This window comes from Herpailurus yagouaroundi, unplaced genomic scaffold, assembly GCF_014898765.1.
Source record: "Herpailurus yagouaroundi ecotype Mexico unplaced genomic scaffold, PumYag 206, whole genome shotgun sequence".
NCBI classification, from domain to species: domain Eukaryota; kingdom Metazoa; phylum Chordata; class Mammalia; order Carnivora; family Felidae; genus Herpailurus; species Herpailurus yagouaroundi.
Genome location: NW_024412437.1, coordinates 213,715 through 227,971, shown reverse-complemented (window position 1 = coordinate 227,971; position 14,257 = coordinate 213,715). Strand labels below are relative to the sequence as shown.

The following is a 14,257-nucleotide window of genomic DNA, read 5'->3' as shown; positions in this document are numbered from 1 at the left end:
ATTAACTCAGGCATCAACTGTGTGGCTCAGTTGGTCAAGCATCTCTTGACTTCGGCTCAGGTCATGATCTCAGTTTGTGAGTTTGAGCCCCACCTCAGGCTCTGTGCTGGCAGCACAGAGCCTGCTTGGGATTCTGACTCCCTGGCTCTCTACCCCTCCCCTGCTTGCTATCTCTCTTTCAAAATAAAAAATAATAATTTAAAAATTAAAAAAATTAAAAATTAACTCAAACAGGGACATCTGGGCGGCTGAGTCAGTGAAGCATCTGACTCTTGATTTCAGCTCAGGTTCGTGAGCTCGAGCCCTATGCCAGGCTCTGTGCTCACAGCGTAGAGACTGCCTGGGATTCTCTTTCTCTCCCTCTCTCTCTCTACCCCTGCCCTCACGCTTGGGCATGCTCTCTCTCTCTCAAAATAAATAAACTAAAAGAAAAAAATTAACTCAAACAGAATCAATAACTTAAATATAAAACAAAACCATAAAATGTTTAGGGGGAAAAAAGGGAGAAAATCTTCACAACACAGGAGTAGGTGAAGAGGTCTTAGACATGACACCAAAATCTTGATCTATAAAAAGAAAAATTAATAAATGGAACCTCATCAAAATTAAAAACTTTTACTCAGCAAAGGACCTTGTAGGAGGAAGACACAAATCATAGACTCAAAGAAAATATTTGCAAACCACGTATCTGGCAAAGGACTTAAAATTAAACTGTATAGGGGCGCCTGGGTGGCGCAGTCGGTTAAGCGTCCGACTTCAGCCAGGTCACGATCTCGCGGTCCGGGAGTTCGAGCCCCGCGTCGGGCTCTGGGCTGATGGCTCAGAGCCTGGAGCCTGTTTCCGATTCTGTGTCTCCCTCTCTCTCTGCCCCTCCCCCGTTCATGCTCTGTCTCTCTCTGTCCCAAAAATAAATAAACGTTGAAAAAAAAAATTAAAAAAAAAAAATTAAACTGTATAAAGAACTCAAAACTCAATAAATTTTCTAATCCAGTTAGTAAACTGGCAAAAGACATGAACAGACATTTCACTGACAAGGATATATAGACCAATAAGCATGAGAAAGATGTTCAACATCATTAGCCATTAGGGAAATACAAACTCAAACCACAATAAAATTTCCTTATATACCTTTCAGAATGCCAGAATGAAATATAGTGACAAACTAAATGCTGGCAAGTACATAGAAAAACTGAATCACTCATACATTGCTGGTGAAAATGTAAAAAGATGCAGCCAATTTGGAAAATTGTTTGGCAATTTCTTTTAGAAGCTAAAAATGTACGTAACACAAATCATATCCCAGCAATAGTACTACTGGACATTTGTTCCAGAGAAATAAGGTTCATGTAAAAACCTACATACAAATGTTCACAGTGATTTTATTCATTATAGCCAAAACCTGAAAACAAACCAAATGTCCTTCAATGGGTAAAAGTTAAACAAACTGGGACATCCACACCATGGAATACCACTCAGTAATAAAAAGGAATGAACTATTTATATATGCAACACTCCGGATGGACTTCAAGGAAACTATGCCAAGTCAAAAAACCCAATCTCAAAAGGATACATACCACATGATTCCATTTTTATATTATACATATAACATATATGTACATGTCTTGAAATAATCTATAGAGATAGAAACATTAGCAGTTGTCAGGAGTTATCGTGTCAAAAGAGGAGGTGCGGGTGGCTGCAAAAGGAGTAGCAAGAGAGCCTTATAGTGATGGGGCAGTTCTGCACCTTGATTGTGGGTACAAGGAGCTTACACAAGTGATCAAAGTGCACAGATGCGCACACACACACAAACACTAATGGTGCACGTATAATGTGAAATCTGAATGAGTTGTGTGGATTTTACCAATATCGATTGCCTGATTTTAATACTGTACTGTAATTATGCGAGATGGTTACATTAGGGAAGGAAAAATGCATGACACTTCCCAATACCTTTTTTGCAATTCCCTTTGAATCTGTAATTATTCTGAAATAAAAAGGGTTTTAGGTTTTATGTATTATTTACTTGCTATAAGTAATAAACAATATTTAGGTAGCAGTTGCTACATAGGCAAGGTATTCTATATTAGCACATTTAACCCTCATTAACAACCCGTTAAGGACTCGACTGTGTCCTTATTAAATTTATGTTGAAGCCCTAACCCTCAGTACATCAGAATGTATTTGTTTCTTTTCTTAAACAAATATATTTTTAAATATTTATTTTTGAGACAGAGAGAGAGAGAGAGATAGAGCATAAGCGGGGGATGGGCAGAAGGAGAGGGAGACACAGAATCCCAAGTAGGCTCCAGGCTCCAAGCCGTCAGCACAGAGCCCAACGTGGGGCTCGAACTCATGAACCACAAAACCATGAACTGAGCCACACAGGCGCCCCCATCAGAATGTATTTGGAGATAGGGCCTTTAAAGGAAGTAATTAAGTTAAAATGGGATTGTTAGGGTGGACCCTAATCCAATATGACTGATGGCCTCATAAGGGGGAAATCAGGACACAGAGATACCAGACATGCATGCACAGAGAGGAAAGATCGTATGAAGACACAGCGAGAAGGTGGCCATCTGCAAGCCGAGGGAAAGCCTCAGAAAAAAACCCCAACCCAGCTAACACCTTGATCTTAGACTTCCAGCCTCCAGAATATTGAGAAAGTACATTTTTGTTCTTTAAACCACGCAGTCTGTTATGGCAGCCCTAGCAAACTAAGGGCTGCACAGTCTTATAAGAGAGTTGCTATGATTACTCTCATTTACAGATGAAGAAACTATAAGAAAACTTAGTAAACTCCCTAAAATCACACAGCTGGTAAGAAGCAGAGCCAGGATCCAGACCTAAGCAATGTGGCTTCAAAATATGTGACTTTGAGCTATACTGACTCTAGATACATTAATCAATTTTTTAAGTGTTTGTTTATTTTTGTGAGAGAGCACACATGAGCAGGGAAGAGGCAGAGTCCCAAGCAGGCTCCGTCCCCCTAACACAGAGCCCAATGTGGGGCTCCAACCCGTGAACTGTGAGATCATGACCTGAGCTGAAATCAAGAGTTGCAAGCTTAAGACTGAGCCACCCAGGCACCCCAAAATATATTTTTAATATAACATCCTTGTCAAGGCACCTGGTGACTCACTCAGTTAAGCGTCCAACTTCGGCTCAGGATCATAAATGAGATTAGGCTATATTTTTAATTCCTCAATTTTGTCAAATCTTGCTATTGGTGTTTATTATTTCTGTGTTATTATTAGATAGATCTAGTCCTTGAAAAATTAGGAGAGAGCACCAGTAAACAGGGAGCGGATTTCTGCCTCCTTCAAAGAACAGGACAGGGAGGAGGAGATCATTTCATAATCTTGACTTCTCCTAGGTAATAGAGGAGACTATCCTGATTTTTACATCTTACTTTGTGAACATGAATTCCTACTGAGTAAAATTACCTACTTCACTAAGACTTTTAAATGAACAGGCTATAACCAACAGCATCCATTTCCAGGTTTTTTTACTTTGTAGGTCCTCAGTATCTTTTGTTATACCCAATTTACTCCCTCAGTTTTTCCTGTTTCCCAATTTTCCAACTCTGGATTAACTGCTAGTCTTCTGTTTTGCAGTGTACTTATTTCTTCTTGTATTTTTATTATTTTGTTCTTTTTTCCCCTAAAACCTTAAGTCGTGATGGCAAATTCATACTCTTGTATGTTAAGTATGCCTTTGTCCACATGAGATAAATTTAATAACTACATGGTATTTTTTCATTTATTTTTTAAGTAAAATAGTCTGTCACTTGATATTTGATACACAATAGCTATTTAGAAGAACGCTTACCCACATCCAAGTCACTGGGCAGAGGAAACTGTCCCTTCAAAGAGTCCTCTCAGGCTCAAAAAGAAGCTAGAAAGAATTTTTTTAATAATGTATGATAGTAAGACTCCTTAGCAAAAGCCCCATTTTCTATGCCAACATTTCAACTATTTACCCTGTCTCCTGCTACTGATCATTTTTTCATAAGTAAAAAAACCAATGACAGTTTAAGAAATAGACAAAAAATCCATTTTTTTTGTTTAAAAAAATATGGTTTTCAAAAACAAAACACATTTCTAATATACTTAAAATGCACTTGGGTGGGGGGGGGTCTTAAAAAAGTACTTTAGTCACAAGCCAAAAAAAAAAGTGGATAAACCCTTGAAAAAAGGTTGACAACGACCTTTAGCACATGAATGACGCCCGTATGAACAGAAGAAAAACTTGTAGAAGTAGGGGCCAAAGGTTAATCTTTTCACTCCTGTAAAAGCTTAAAATGTCAACATTTGTTGAGTTTTTAAAGTTTTCATTTCCTCCTTAGACTAAATTGGCATCTTAAAAGGAATTGAGAACAGCAGACAAAACTTGATTAAGTATAGAGGAGCACAGCTGACGACAGGGTCAAATACCTGGTGTAGTAAAGATACTCCATTAGTCTATATCTAATGGAAATTAAAACTAAGGGTCTCCACACTTGTAGTAGCACCACTTTTTCACACCATAGCAGAGTCAAGTCAGCAATCAGAGCAGTCTGACTCCCAGAGACCTCTGGCACTGGCTAATTGATCAGTGTTCCCAGCAGTGAAATAGATGAGAAGTCTTATTAATCCTTCCTGATCTGTATAAGCAGAAGAGTCTAGGTCAAGTGAACAAAAGCATAACCTCAATCGTTAAAAACACAGAGCCACAACCCTTCAGTCAATCCCAAGATTTGAGTCAGTTTATAGGCCCAGAACCAGTGAATGGGGGGGGGGGGGGGGTCTCCTTGAGGAAGAACCAAAAATTTACACTACAACCAAAAATTTACACTTTTAATCTTTCTCTTCCAGGCTTTCCCCAAAAGGACTACACCTTTTACCAAGGCGTCCGCCTGGAGGAAAATGAAATCATCAACAACATTTTGAGGATTATTAGACACTGGCTCTGAACAGATACTAATTCCAAAAAACTCAAAACATCACTGTGGTCCACCAGTCAGAAGAGGGGCTGATGGAGGTCAGGTGATCACAGTACAGTTTTAGCTCAGGTCCACCTAACAGTGGGTCATGAACACTGATGTGGTTATTTCTCCAGTTTCAGAATGCATAATTATAATACACATACTCAACAACTGGCAGAACCCCCTTACTTCCAGAATGTTCCCAACTGAGCAGGGAGTACGGTACCTTTAAACTTACAAAATCATTTTCAGCAACATTCTCCTAAAGAAAAAAAATATGTAAAGAACAAAAACAATTTGACTTATTTAAAACCTGGCAACACCATTTCAATCCATTCCAATATAACTTTTATTGATAACTGAGGTAGCTTTTTTACTATGATAATCAATCACGATTCCAAGTGAAGCTATCTACTTATCCTAGAAAACCCGAAAAAATGTTCAAATGAATCAAGTGGTTTAACTCTAATAATAACAGTAGCAAACATACTTGGGTGGCATAGGTATAAGGAAGTTCATTTTTTACTTCCATTTAATTTTGAGCAAAGGGGGGTGATTTTATTGTCTATCTGAAATATAATGTTGTATGACAATTACACCTCATTTAAAAAAAGCCTTCATTAAGAATACACTTATGAGGGGCGCCTGGGTGGCTCAGTCGGTTGAGTGTCCGACTTCGGCTCAGGTCATGATCTCGCGGTCTGTGAGTTCGAGACCTGCGTCGGGCTCTGTGCTGACAGCTCAGAGCCTGGAGCCCGTTTCAGATTCTGTGTCTCCCCCTCTCTCTGTGCCCCTCCCCTGTTCATGTTCTGTCTCTCTATGTCTCAAAAATAAATAAACGTTTAAAAAAATTTTTTTAAAAAGAATACACTTATGATGAGCACTGAGTAATACAGAATTTCTGAATCACTATATTGTACACCTGAAACTAATATAACACTGTATGCTAACTATACTGGAATTAAAATTAAAAACTGAAAAAAATCAACCTCCCCCCAAACAAAAAATCAGATTAACTGAAATTTACAGTGAATATACCAGGCCAAAACAACAACAAAAACACACCTTCAACCAAAAAAACCAAAAACCAAAAACAAAAAAACCCAAACACACACACACACACACACACACACACACACACACACAGATTTTAAATGATTTTTTTTAGTAAGTAAACAAAAATGTATTACACTGTCAAAAAAATCCTTAATTGATATTAATGATTTTTTGTAACATTTCAGTCATGCCAAACTCTAACCATGTAATTTAATAATATCGATTTCCAGACAACAAGCAAGCCCAACAACAAGAAAAACAAGAAATCTTTTAACTGTCTTCTCTCCTGCAAACCTGCCTATTAAAGTCTACATAATTCACTCAAGATTTGATGCGCATAATCAAAACAGATAATAACGTGTCAGCAAGGATATGGTGAAAGCTTAACCCTCACACACTGCAGGCAGGAATATAAAATAGGGCAGCCATATTGGAAAAGTCTGGCAGTTCCTCAAATAGTTAGACTAATGACTAAAATAAGAGATCTTTAGGGGCGCCTGGGTGGCTCAGTCATCTCATTGTTAGTGAGACTGAGCCCTGCCTCAGACTCTGAGCTAACAGCACAGAGCGCGCTAGAGATTCTCCCTCCTCTCTCTGCCCCACCCCGGCTCATGCACAGACACGCACGTGCTCTCGCGCGCTCTCTCTCTCTCTCTCTCTCTCTCTCTCTCTCTCTCCGCCCCCCCAAAATAAATAAACTTCAAAAAACATTTTTTTTTTTTTACAAAAGAGATCTTTTGAGTTTTACGTTAGCTCTAGCCTTTAACAGAGTATCTCTTAACCATAAGATCCAGCAATTCCACCACTAAGAATACAGCCAAGAGAAATAAATACATGTACACACAGAAATATGTACATGAATATTCACAGCACCATTATTCATAATAGCCAAAAAATGGGGGAAAAAACCCAGATGTCCATCAACTGAAGAATGGATAAACAAAATGTGGTATATCCATACAATGGAATATTATTTGGCAATAAAAGAAGTTCTGATACATGCTATAACATAAATGAACCTTGAAAATATGATGCTAAATTAAAGAAGCCACTCACAAAGGACCACATATTGTATGATTCTATTTATACGAAATGTTCAGAATATGCAAATCTATGGAAACAAAAAGTGGACTGGTAGTTGCCTAGAACTGAGAGGGGAGGGGGTCTTGAGGGTGACATCTCAGCTGTCAGCGAGGAGCCTGCTTCGGATCTTCTGTCTCCCTCTCTGCTCCTTCCCTGCTCCTGAGTGTGCACATATGCGAGTTCTCTCTCTGTCTCTCTCTCTGTCTGTCTGTCTCTCTCTCTCTCTGTCACTCCCCCCATCAAAAGTAAACAAACATAAGAAAGAAAGTGAAAGAAAGAACAATCATCCAAACTAGGTCTATATAGCAATATCTAAATGGCAGATCTCAAAATCATCTGCTGAGTGAAAAATAGGCAAGTTGCAGAACAGTAATGATAGCTGGATTTAATTTCTGTAAAAATCACAAAAATCAGTCATGTGTTTTCTATGCAAAAATATGTGTGCAAGTGGATAAGTACAATACTTTAAAAATCTAGGGGCGCCCAGGTGGCTCAGTTGGTTAAGCATCCGACTTTGGCTCAGGTCATGATCTCACGGTTCATGGGTTTGAGCACCACATCAGGCTCTGTGCTGACAGCTCAGCCTGGAGCCTGCTTCGGATTCTGTGTTTCCCTCTCTCTCTGCCCCTCTCCTGTTCGCCTTCTGTCTCTCTCTCAAAAATAAACAAACATTAAAAAAAATTGTTTAAGTCTACACGGATACATCTCAAACTTTTCAGAGCAATTACAGTTACGTCATTGTAAAAGTATGCATGCATTCCTTATATAATTAAAAATCAATAAAAACTAATTGTAAGGGAAAGGAATATGACTTCAACACATGTAGAAGCAAGTCATACAGACTACTTACTACGTATTTCACTAGAAAGCTTACATTTTAGCTTCAGTCTTTCTCCTTATGCTTAGAAACTCCTTTATAGTTTAAAAACTACAAATTCAATATTTACAAATAGAAAAGAGGAGTTCTGTACAAAATTCTGGGGGCATATTCACAGTGAAGACAACACAGAAGAAATGGTCATAAGAAAAACAAAGATCAACATAATCTAGATTCAAAATATGCAAGAAGTACATAACCGTGAAAAAAGTTTGATGATCAGTAAGTTTAAGTTCCTGGCTTTTACTGTTTTGAGGAGATCATTAATTAATCTGTAAGAAACAAACCTATTGCCATCTCTTACAGGAAACTATCACAAAATTTCTATTGCAGAGCCCAATATATTGGTATAATCATAGGAGTCAGTAGTCTAAATTCCAGTTCTGCCATTTAATGATTGTGGTACAACCTTTGGCAAGTCAACTGCTCTGAGCCTCAATTTACTCATCTGTAAAAAGCCAGGCAGACCAAAACCAAAAAGGCAGACATCACTAATGCACTCTCTGCCCCTTCAAAAGCTAGAATGTAACACAGTAATTTTAAGTTTATATAATCAATGACTTGGGGCACCTGGGTGGTTCACTCAGTTAAGCATCTGACTTTGGCTCAGGTCGTGATCTCACAGTTTGTGAGTCTGAGCCCTGCATGGGGCTCTCAGCTGTCAGCATGGAGCCTGCTTAGGATCCTCGGTCTCCTGCTCTCTGCCCCTCCCCCACTTGCATGCTCTCTCCCTCAAAAATAAACAAACATTAAAAAAAATTATAAAATAGAAAATAGATTCAAACTTAGAACTGTTAAGTGCATTCCCTGAATGGGAAAGAATGAGATGGCTCAGGAGTGTGACCAATAGAAAAATTACTGAGAACGGCTGGTACCAACAGTTTAAAATCAGACAGGTGTGGGAATCAGTGAACCACTGTATGAAACTGGGCAAATCACTGATATGATATATGAGCTCTGTGATATATGAGCTCTTTTCATCCATGATAAAAAGAGGGAAAACACCCACCTTAGGGACAGTAAAAGGATTAACTAAAATAATACTATATACTGGGGAAGGAAGAAAACAACGCCTCTTCTATGAGGTGGTGCTCAATGAAGACTAGGCATTTCTTTCCCGTTGGGAATAGGGAGGCTATTCACAGACCATCTTTAACATGAAATTTTAACCAACTAACCAAACGAGTTTTGTCTTGTTTTTTTCCACATTGCTATCAGTTTTGCACAACTTAATGTGTATCTCAACAGCACAGAAAGGACTCATCGCTAGAAGGACAAAGATGCACATCCTTTTATTTCTAAAAAACATTTTCCTTTTTTAAAATCATGGTAGGTGTACTCTTTAATCCTCATCCTCTATTTCCCCCATCTGCACCCACCTCCCCTCTGGTAACCATCAGTTTGTTCTTCAGAGTTAAGAGTCTATTTCTTGGTTTATGTCTCTCTCTTTTTTTCCTTTGCTTGTTTGTTTTATTTTCTTAAATTCTACACGAGTGAGGTCATATGTTGTCTTTCTCTGATGGACTTATTTCACTTAGCATTATACTATATACTATTATACTAAAGAATGTTGCAATAAACATAGGAGTGCATGTATCCCTTTGAATTTGTGTTTTTATATTTTTGGGGTAAATATCCAGTAGTCCGATTCCTGGATCATAGGGTAGTTCTATTTTTAATTTCTTAAGGAGCCTCCATACTGTTTTCCACAATGGCTGCACCAGTTTGCATTCCCACCAACAGTTCAAGAAGCCAAGCCAACCAGTTTTACTCACCCTATAAACTGTCAAGCATGTATTACAATAAAACAGTTTGCCCACAAAGAGACCAGATTATTCAACTAGTTGCAATATTTCAGATAACAACCAAAAGGTAAAGACTTTGAACCATTCACCTAATTAAAGCTGCAGCCCCCTTTCCCCCCAGCCTGGCTCAGTTGGCTCAGCTGGCAGAGCATGGGTCTCAGGGTTGTGAGTTCAAGCCCCATGTGTTGGGTGTAGAGTTTACTTAAAAAATAGATAAGTAAAATTTAACAATGCTAAGCCAAAGCTGGAAATTCAGTGACCTAAATCTAGTTCTTCCTTCAATCTCCACTAGATTATAAACTCCATGAGGGCAGGAATTATCTTCTTTATTCACTACCATATACTACTATCCCCAGCACAGTATCTGTTACTTAATAGGTGTTTAATAAAGGCGTGCTCATGAACAAGTAAGCGTTCTATAATCCTTTGTATCTCGATGCCCTCACAATGAAATGAGAATACAAGGTAACTTCTATTACAAGGAACTGCAACAAATATTCTCTTCTGTTCTTGGGGAATGTTTTTATATTTATATTACTTGATGCTACTGTAAATGGTATTGCTTTTCAAATTTCAATTGCCAACTGTGCATTCCTAGTATGCAGAAATACAACTGATTTTCATAAATTGATCTTGTATCCTAAACTGAAACTCTAATAGCATTTTTATAGATTACTTAGAACTTTCTACATATGCAATCATGTCATTTATAAGACATCTAAAAAATAAACATAGTTTTACTTTTCCTTTCCAATCTGTAGGCTTATTCCTTTTATTTGCCTTAATACACAGCTAGGATCTTCAGAACAGGTTAAACAGAAGTGAGAATGAATATCCTTAACTTGTTCTGGACAATGGATGGAAAGCATTCAATCTTTTACCATGAAGTATGAGGGCCACTGCCAGTTCTTCACAAATGCCTTGGATCAGATTGAGGAGGCTCCTTTCTAGTAGTCCTCATTAGCTGAGAGCTTTTATCACAGAGCAGTCAACTTTGTTTAAATGTTTTTCATGCATCTGTTACAAGGTCATTTGGCTTTTCTGCCTTTTTTTTTTTTATCAATATGGTGAATTACACTGACTTTTAATGTTAAATCAACCTTGTAACTGGGATTAAACCCAATAAGTCATGATGTATTACCCTTTACGTATGTGTGTGTATGTATATATATATAGAGAGAGAGAGATTCAATTTGTTAATACTTTTTAATGATTTTTGACTATACTTTCATGAGGGATGTTGAGCTAGTTTTCTTTTTACCTCATGTCTTTGCCTGGTTTGATATCTAGATAATGCTGTCCTCATTAGAGTTTTCTGATATTTGTGAAATTTTTGTTACCATTTCTTCCTTAAATGTTTGATGGATAGAATTTACCAATAAAGCCATGTGAGTCTGGACTTTTCTTTGTGGAAAGGTTTTTAATTACAAATCCATTTTTTAAAAATAAATATAGGGTTATTCAAATTTGCCTCTTTCATTTATTTCAGCTCTTTATTTCTTTCCTTCCACTTAGTTTGCTCTTTTTCTAGCTTCTGAAGGCAGAAGCATGGGTCATTTAGACCTTTCTTTTGAACCTTTAAGTTTCCTCCTAAAAGCACTGCTTTAGCTGCATTCCACAAATTTAGATATACTGTGTTTTCATTTTCATTTAGTTCAAAATAGATTCTAATTTCCCTTGTGAATTCAAATTTAAAGTTTATCTAGAAGTATGTTATTTTTATTTAGAAGTATGTTATTTAACTTTTAAATATCTGGCAATATTCCAGATATCTTTTTCTTTTTGATTTCTTTAATTCCATTGTAGTGAGAATACTTATAATTTAAATCCTTTTAAATTTGTTGAAACATGTTTCATAGCCCAGCATAATCTATTTTCATAAATGTTCCTTGTGCACTTGAAAAGAATGTGGGCATGGTGTTCTAGAACTGTCAATTAGGTACAGTCCATTGATAGACATGTCCAAATCTTTTATATCCTTGATTTTTTTTTTTTTGCCTGCTTATTCTATCAATTATTGAGAGGATGTTGCAATGTTCAACTACAATTATGGATTTGTCAATTGCTGCTTTCAGTTGTCAGTTTTTGCTTTGCTATATTACTGGATGCACAGACATTTCGGACTGCTGGGTCTTCCCAATGAATTGATCCTTTTTTCATTATGATACGTGCTTCATTATCCCTTACAATATTTTCTTTGTTCTGGACACTCCTTTGTCTAACACAAACATAGCCACTCCAGCCTTCTTAGTGTTTATACAGTATTTTTTTCCATCCTTTTAATTATAAAGATACAGATTAAAAATAAAGTGGGTTTCTTTATAGACAGCATTTGGTGGGTCATATTAACAGTGACCTAACCTGACATTCCCTTTTAACTGGAGTGCTAGACCTTTAACTATTTAATATCAATACATGTGTATTTAAATCTGCCATATTACTAATTTTTCTCCTATTTGTCACATCTTGGGGTTTTTTTCCCTTTCCCTTCCTTAAGATTGAGGTGAGGGTACCGGGGTGACTCAGACAGTTAAGCATCCAACTTTGGCTCAGGTCAGGATCTCGCAGTTTGTGAGTTCGAGCCCTGCGTCGGGCTCTATGCTGACAGCTCAGAGCCTGGAGCCTGCTTCAGATTCTGTGTCTCCCTCTCTCTCTCTACCCCTCCCCTGCTCAGGCTCTCCCTTTCTCTGTCTCAAAAATAATAATAAAACAAACAAATAAATAAATAAAATAAAATAAAACATGGCCTCTCAAGGGAGTGAGGGAAGAATAACAAAAGACTGGGAATTAGTCAAGTCTCCTGCACAGTAACTCTCCATACAACATCTCTAATAACTACTTACATGCTCAAATACTTCTTGCAAAAGACAAATATGTGTTCTAATTTGAGGTAACCAACTGCTATACAGTGTTTTTTAACCCTATTTTGAGTCACAAGACTGTTTAAGAATATATGAAAGCTGCAGAACCCTTACCTCCCAGAAAAGATACATCCATAAATATATACAAATTTTACCTAAGATACATCCATAAATGTATACAAATTTTACCTACCATTTTACGAGGTTCAAGAACCCTAACACCTGTCCATGAACTCCTTTGCCATAACTATGAAGAAACCAATGGTTTTATTCAGAGATACAGAACACTGACTGACTTAAAGACAGGTATCAAACTATATTCCTCCTCTCCACAGACAGGAATGTGGCTACAACTACTGAAATTACAAAGGCTCTTTTCCTTTGACCCAGCAATTCCACTTCTAGGGATTTATCCTGTAAACATATATAAACACATGTGAAATGCCATTATGTACAAGGCTATTCACTATAGCACTGCTTATATCAACAAAAGCCTGGGGTACCTGGGTGGTTCAGTCAGTTGGTAAGCATCCAACTCTTGATTTCAGCTCAGATCATGATCTTGCAGTTCCTGAGTTCGAGCTCTGCATCAGGAGCCTGCTTGGAATTCTCTCTGTCCCTCTCTCTGCCCCTTCCCAACTTGCGTGCTCTCTCTAAACAAATAAACTTCAAAAACAAACCTTGTCCATTTTAAATGTCCATCAACAGGAAACATGGTTCAGCTGTACAATGGAATTTAAGCAGCCTCTGGAAAAAGGTCTAGGAAGCTCTATGTATCTTATTATAAAACAACTTCTAAGATTTTAAGCACAAAAAGCAAAATATACAATAGTATATATAATATACTTGTCACTGTATTTTTAAAAATTGAAGGGGGCTGGGGCACCTGGGTGGCTTAGTTGGTTAAGCATCCAACTCTTGATTTTGGTTCGGGTCATGATCTCAGTTTGTGGGTTTGAGCTGCACAACAGGCTCTGAGCTGGCAGTACAGAGGCTGCTTGGGATTCTCTTTCTCTCTCCCCCCTTCTCTGCTCATACTTGCTCTCTCTCAAAATAAATAAATAAACTTTAAAAAAAAATAGAAGGGGGGGCGCCTGGGTGGCGCAGTCGGTTAAGCGTCCGACTTCAGCCAGGTCACGATCTCGCGGTCCGTGATTTCGAGCCCCGCGTCAGGCTCTGGGCTGATGGCTCAGAGCCTGGAGCCTGTTTCCGATTCTGTGTCTCCCTCTCTCTCTGCCCCTCCCCCGTTCATACTCTGTCTCTCTCTGTCCCAAAAATAAATAAATGTTGAAAAAAAAAATTTAAAAAAAAATAAAATAAAAATAAAAAAAATAAAAAAAAATGGAAGGGGCTAATATAGCAACGTATTTGCACACCTATATATATATATATATGTATACATATATACACATATATATGTGTGTGTATATATACGTACATATATATACATATATATGTACATATTTTTTATATATACGTGTGTGTGTATATATATGTATATATATACATGTATATATGTATATATATACATATATATATGTATGTATATACATATATATATACATATATATATACATATATATATACATATATATACATATATACATAT

The 14,257-nt window shown here is 37.4% G+C and overlaps 1 protein-coding gene across 12 annotated transcripts in view; it reads right to left on the bottom strand.

Annotated features, from left to right (window-relative positions):
* Positions 1-14,257, bottom strand: part of TLK2 (tousled like kinase 2) — a 116,507-nt gene that overhangs the window by 87,721 nt on the left and 14,529 nt on the right. Inside the window, exon 2 of one of the 12 annotated variants that reach the window (XM_040452014.1) lies at positions 3,832-3,897. The exons of the other annotated variants lie outside the window; for them this stretch is intronic. Coding sequence (XP_040307948.1) covers positions 3,832-3,837 — 6 coding nt within the window. The 5' untranslated portion in view covers positions 3,838-3,897. The remainder of the gene's footprint in view (positions 1-3,831; positions 3,898-14,257) is intronic. 12 annotated transcript variants of the gene reach the window in all.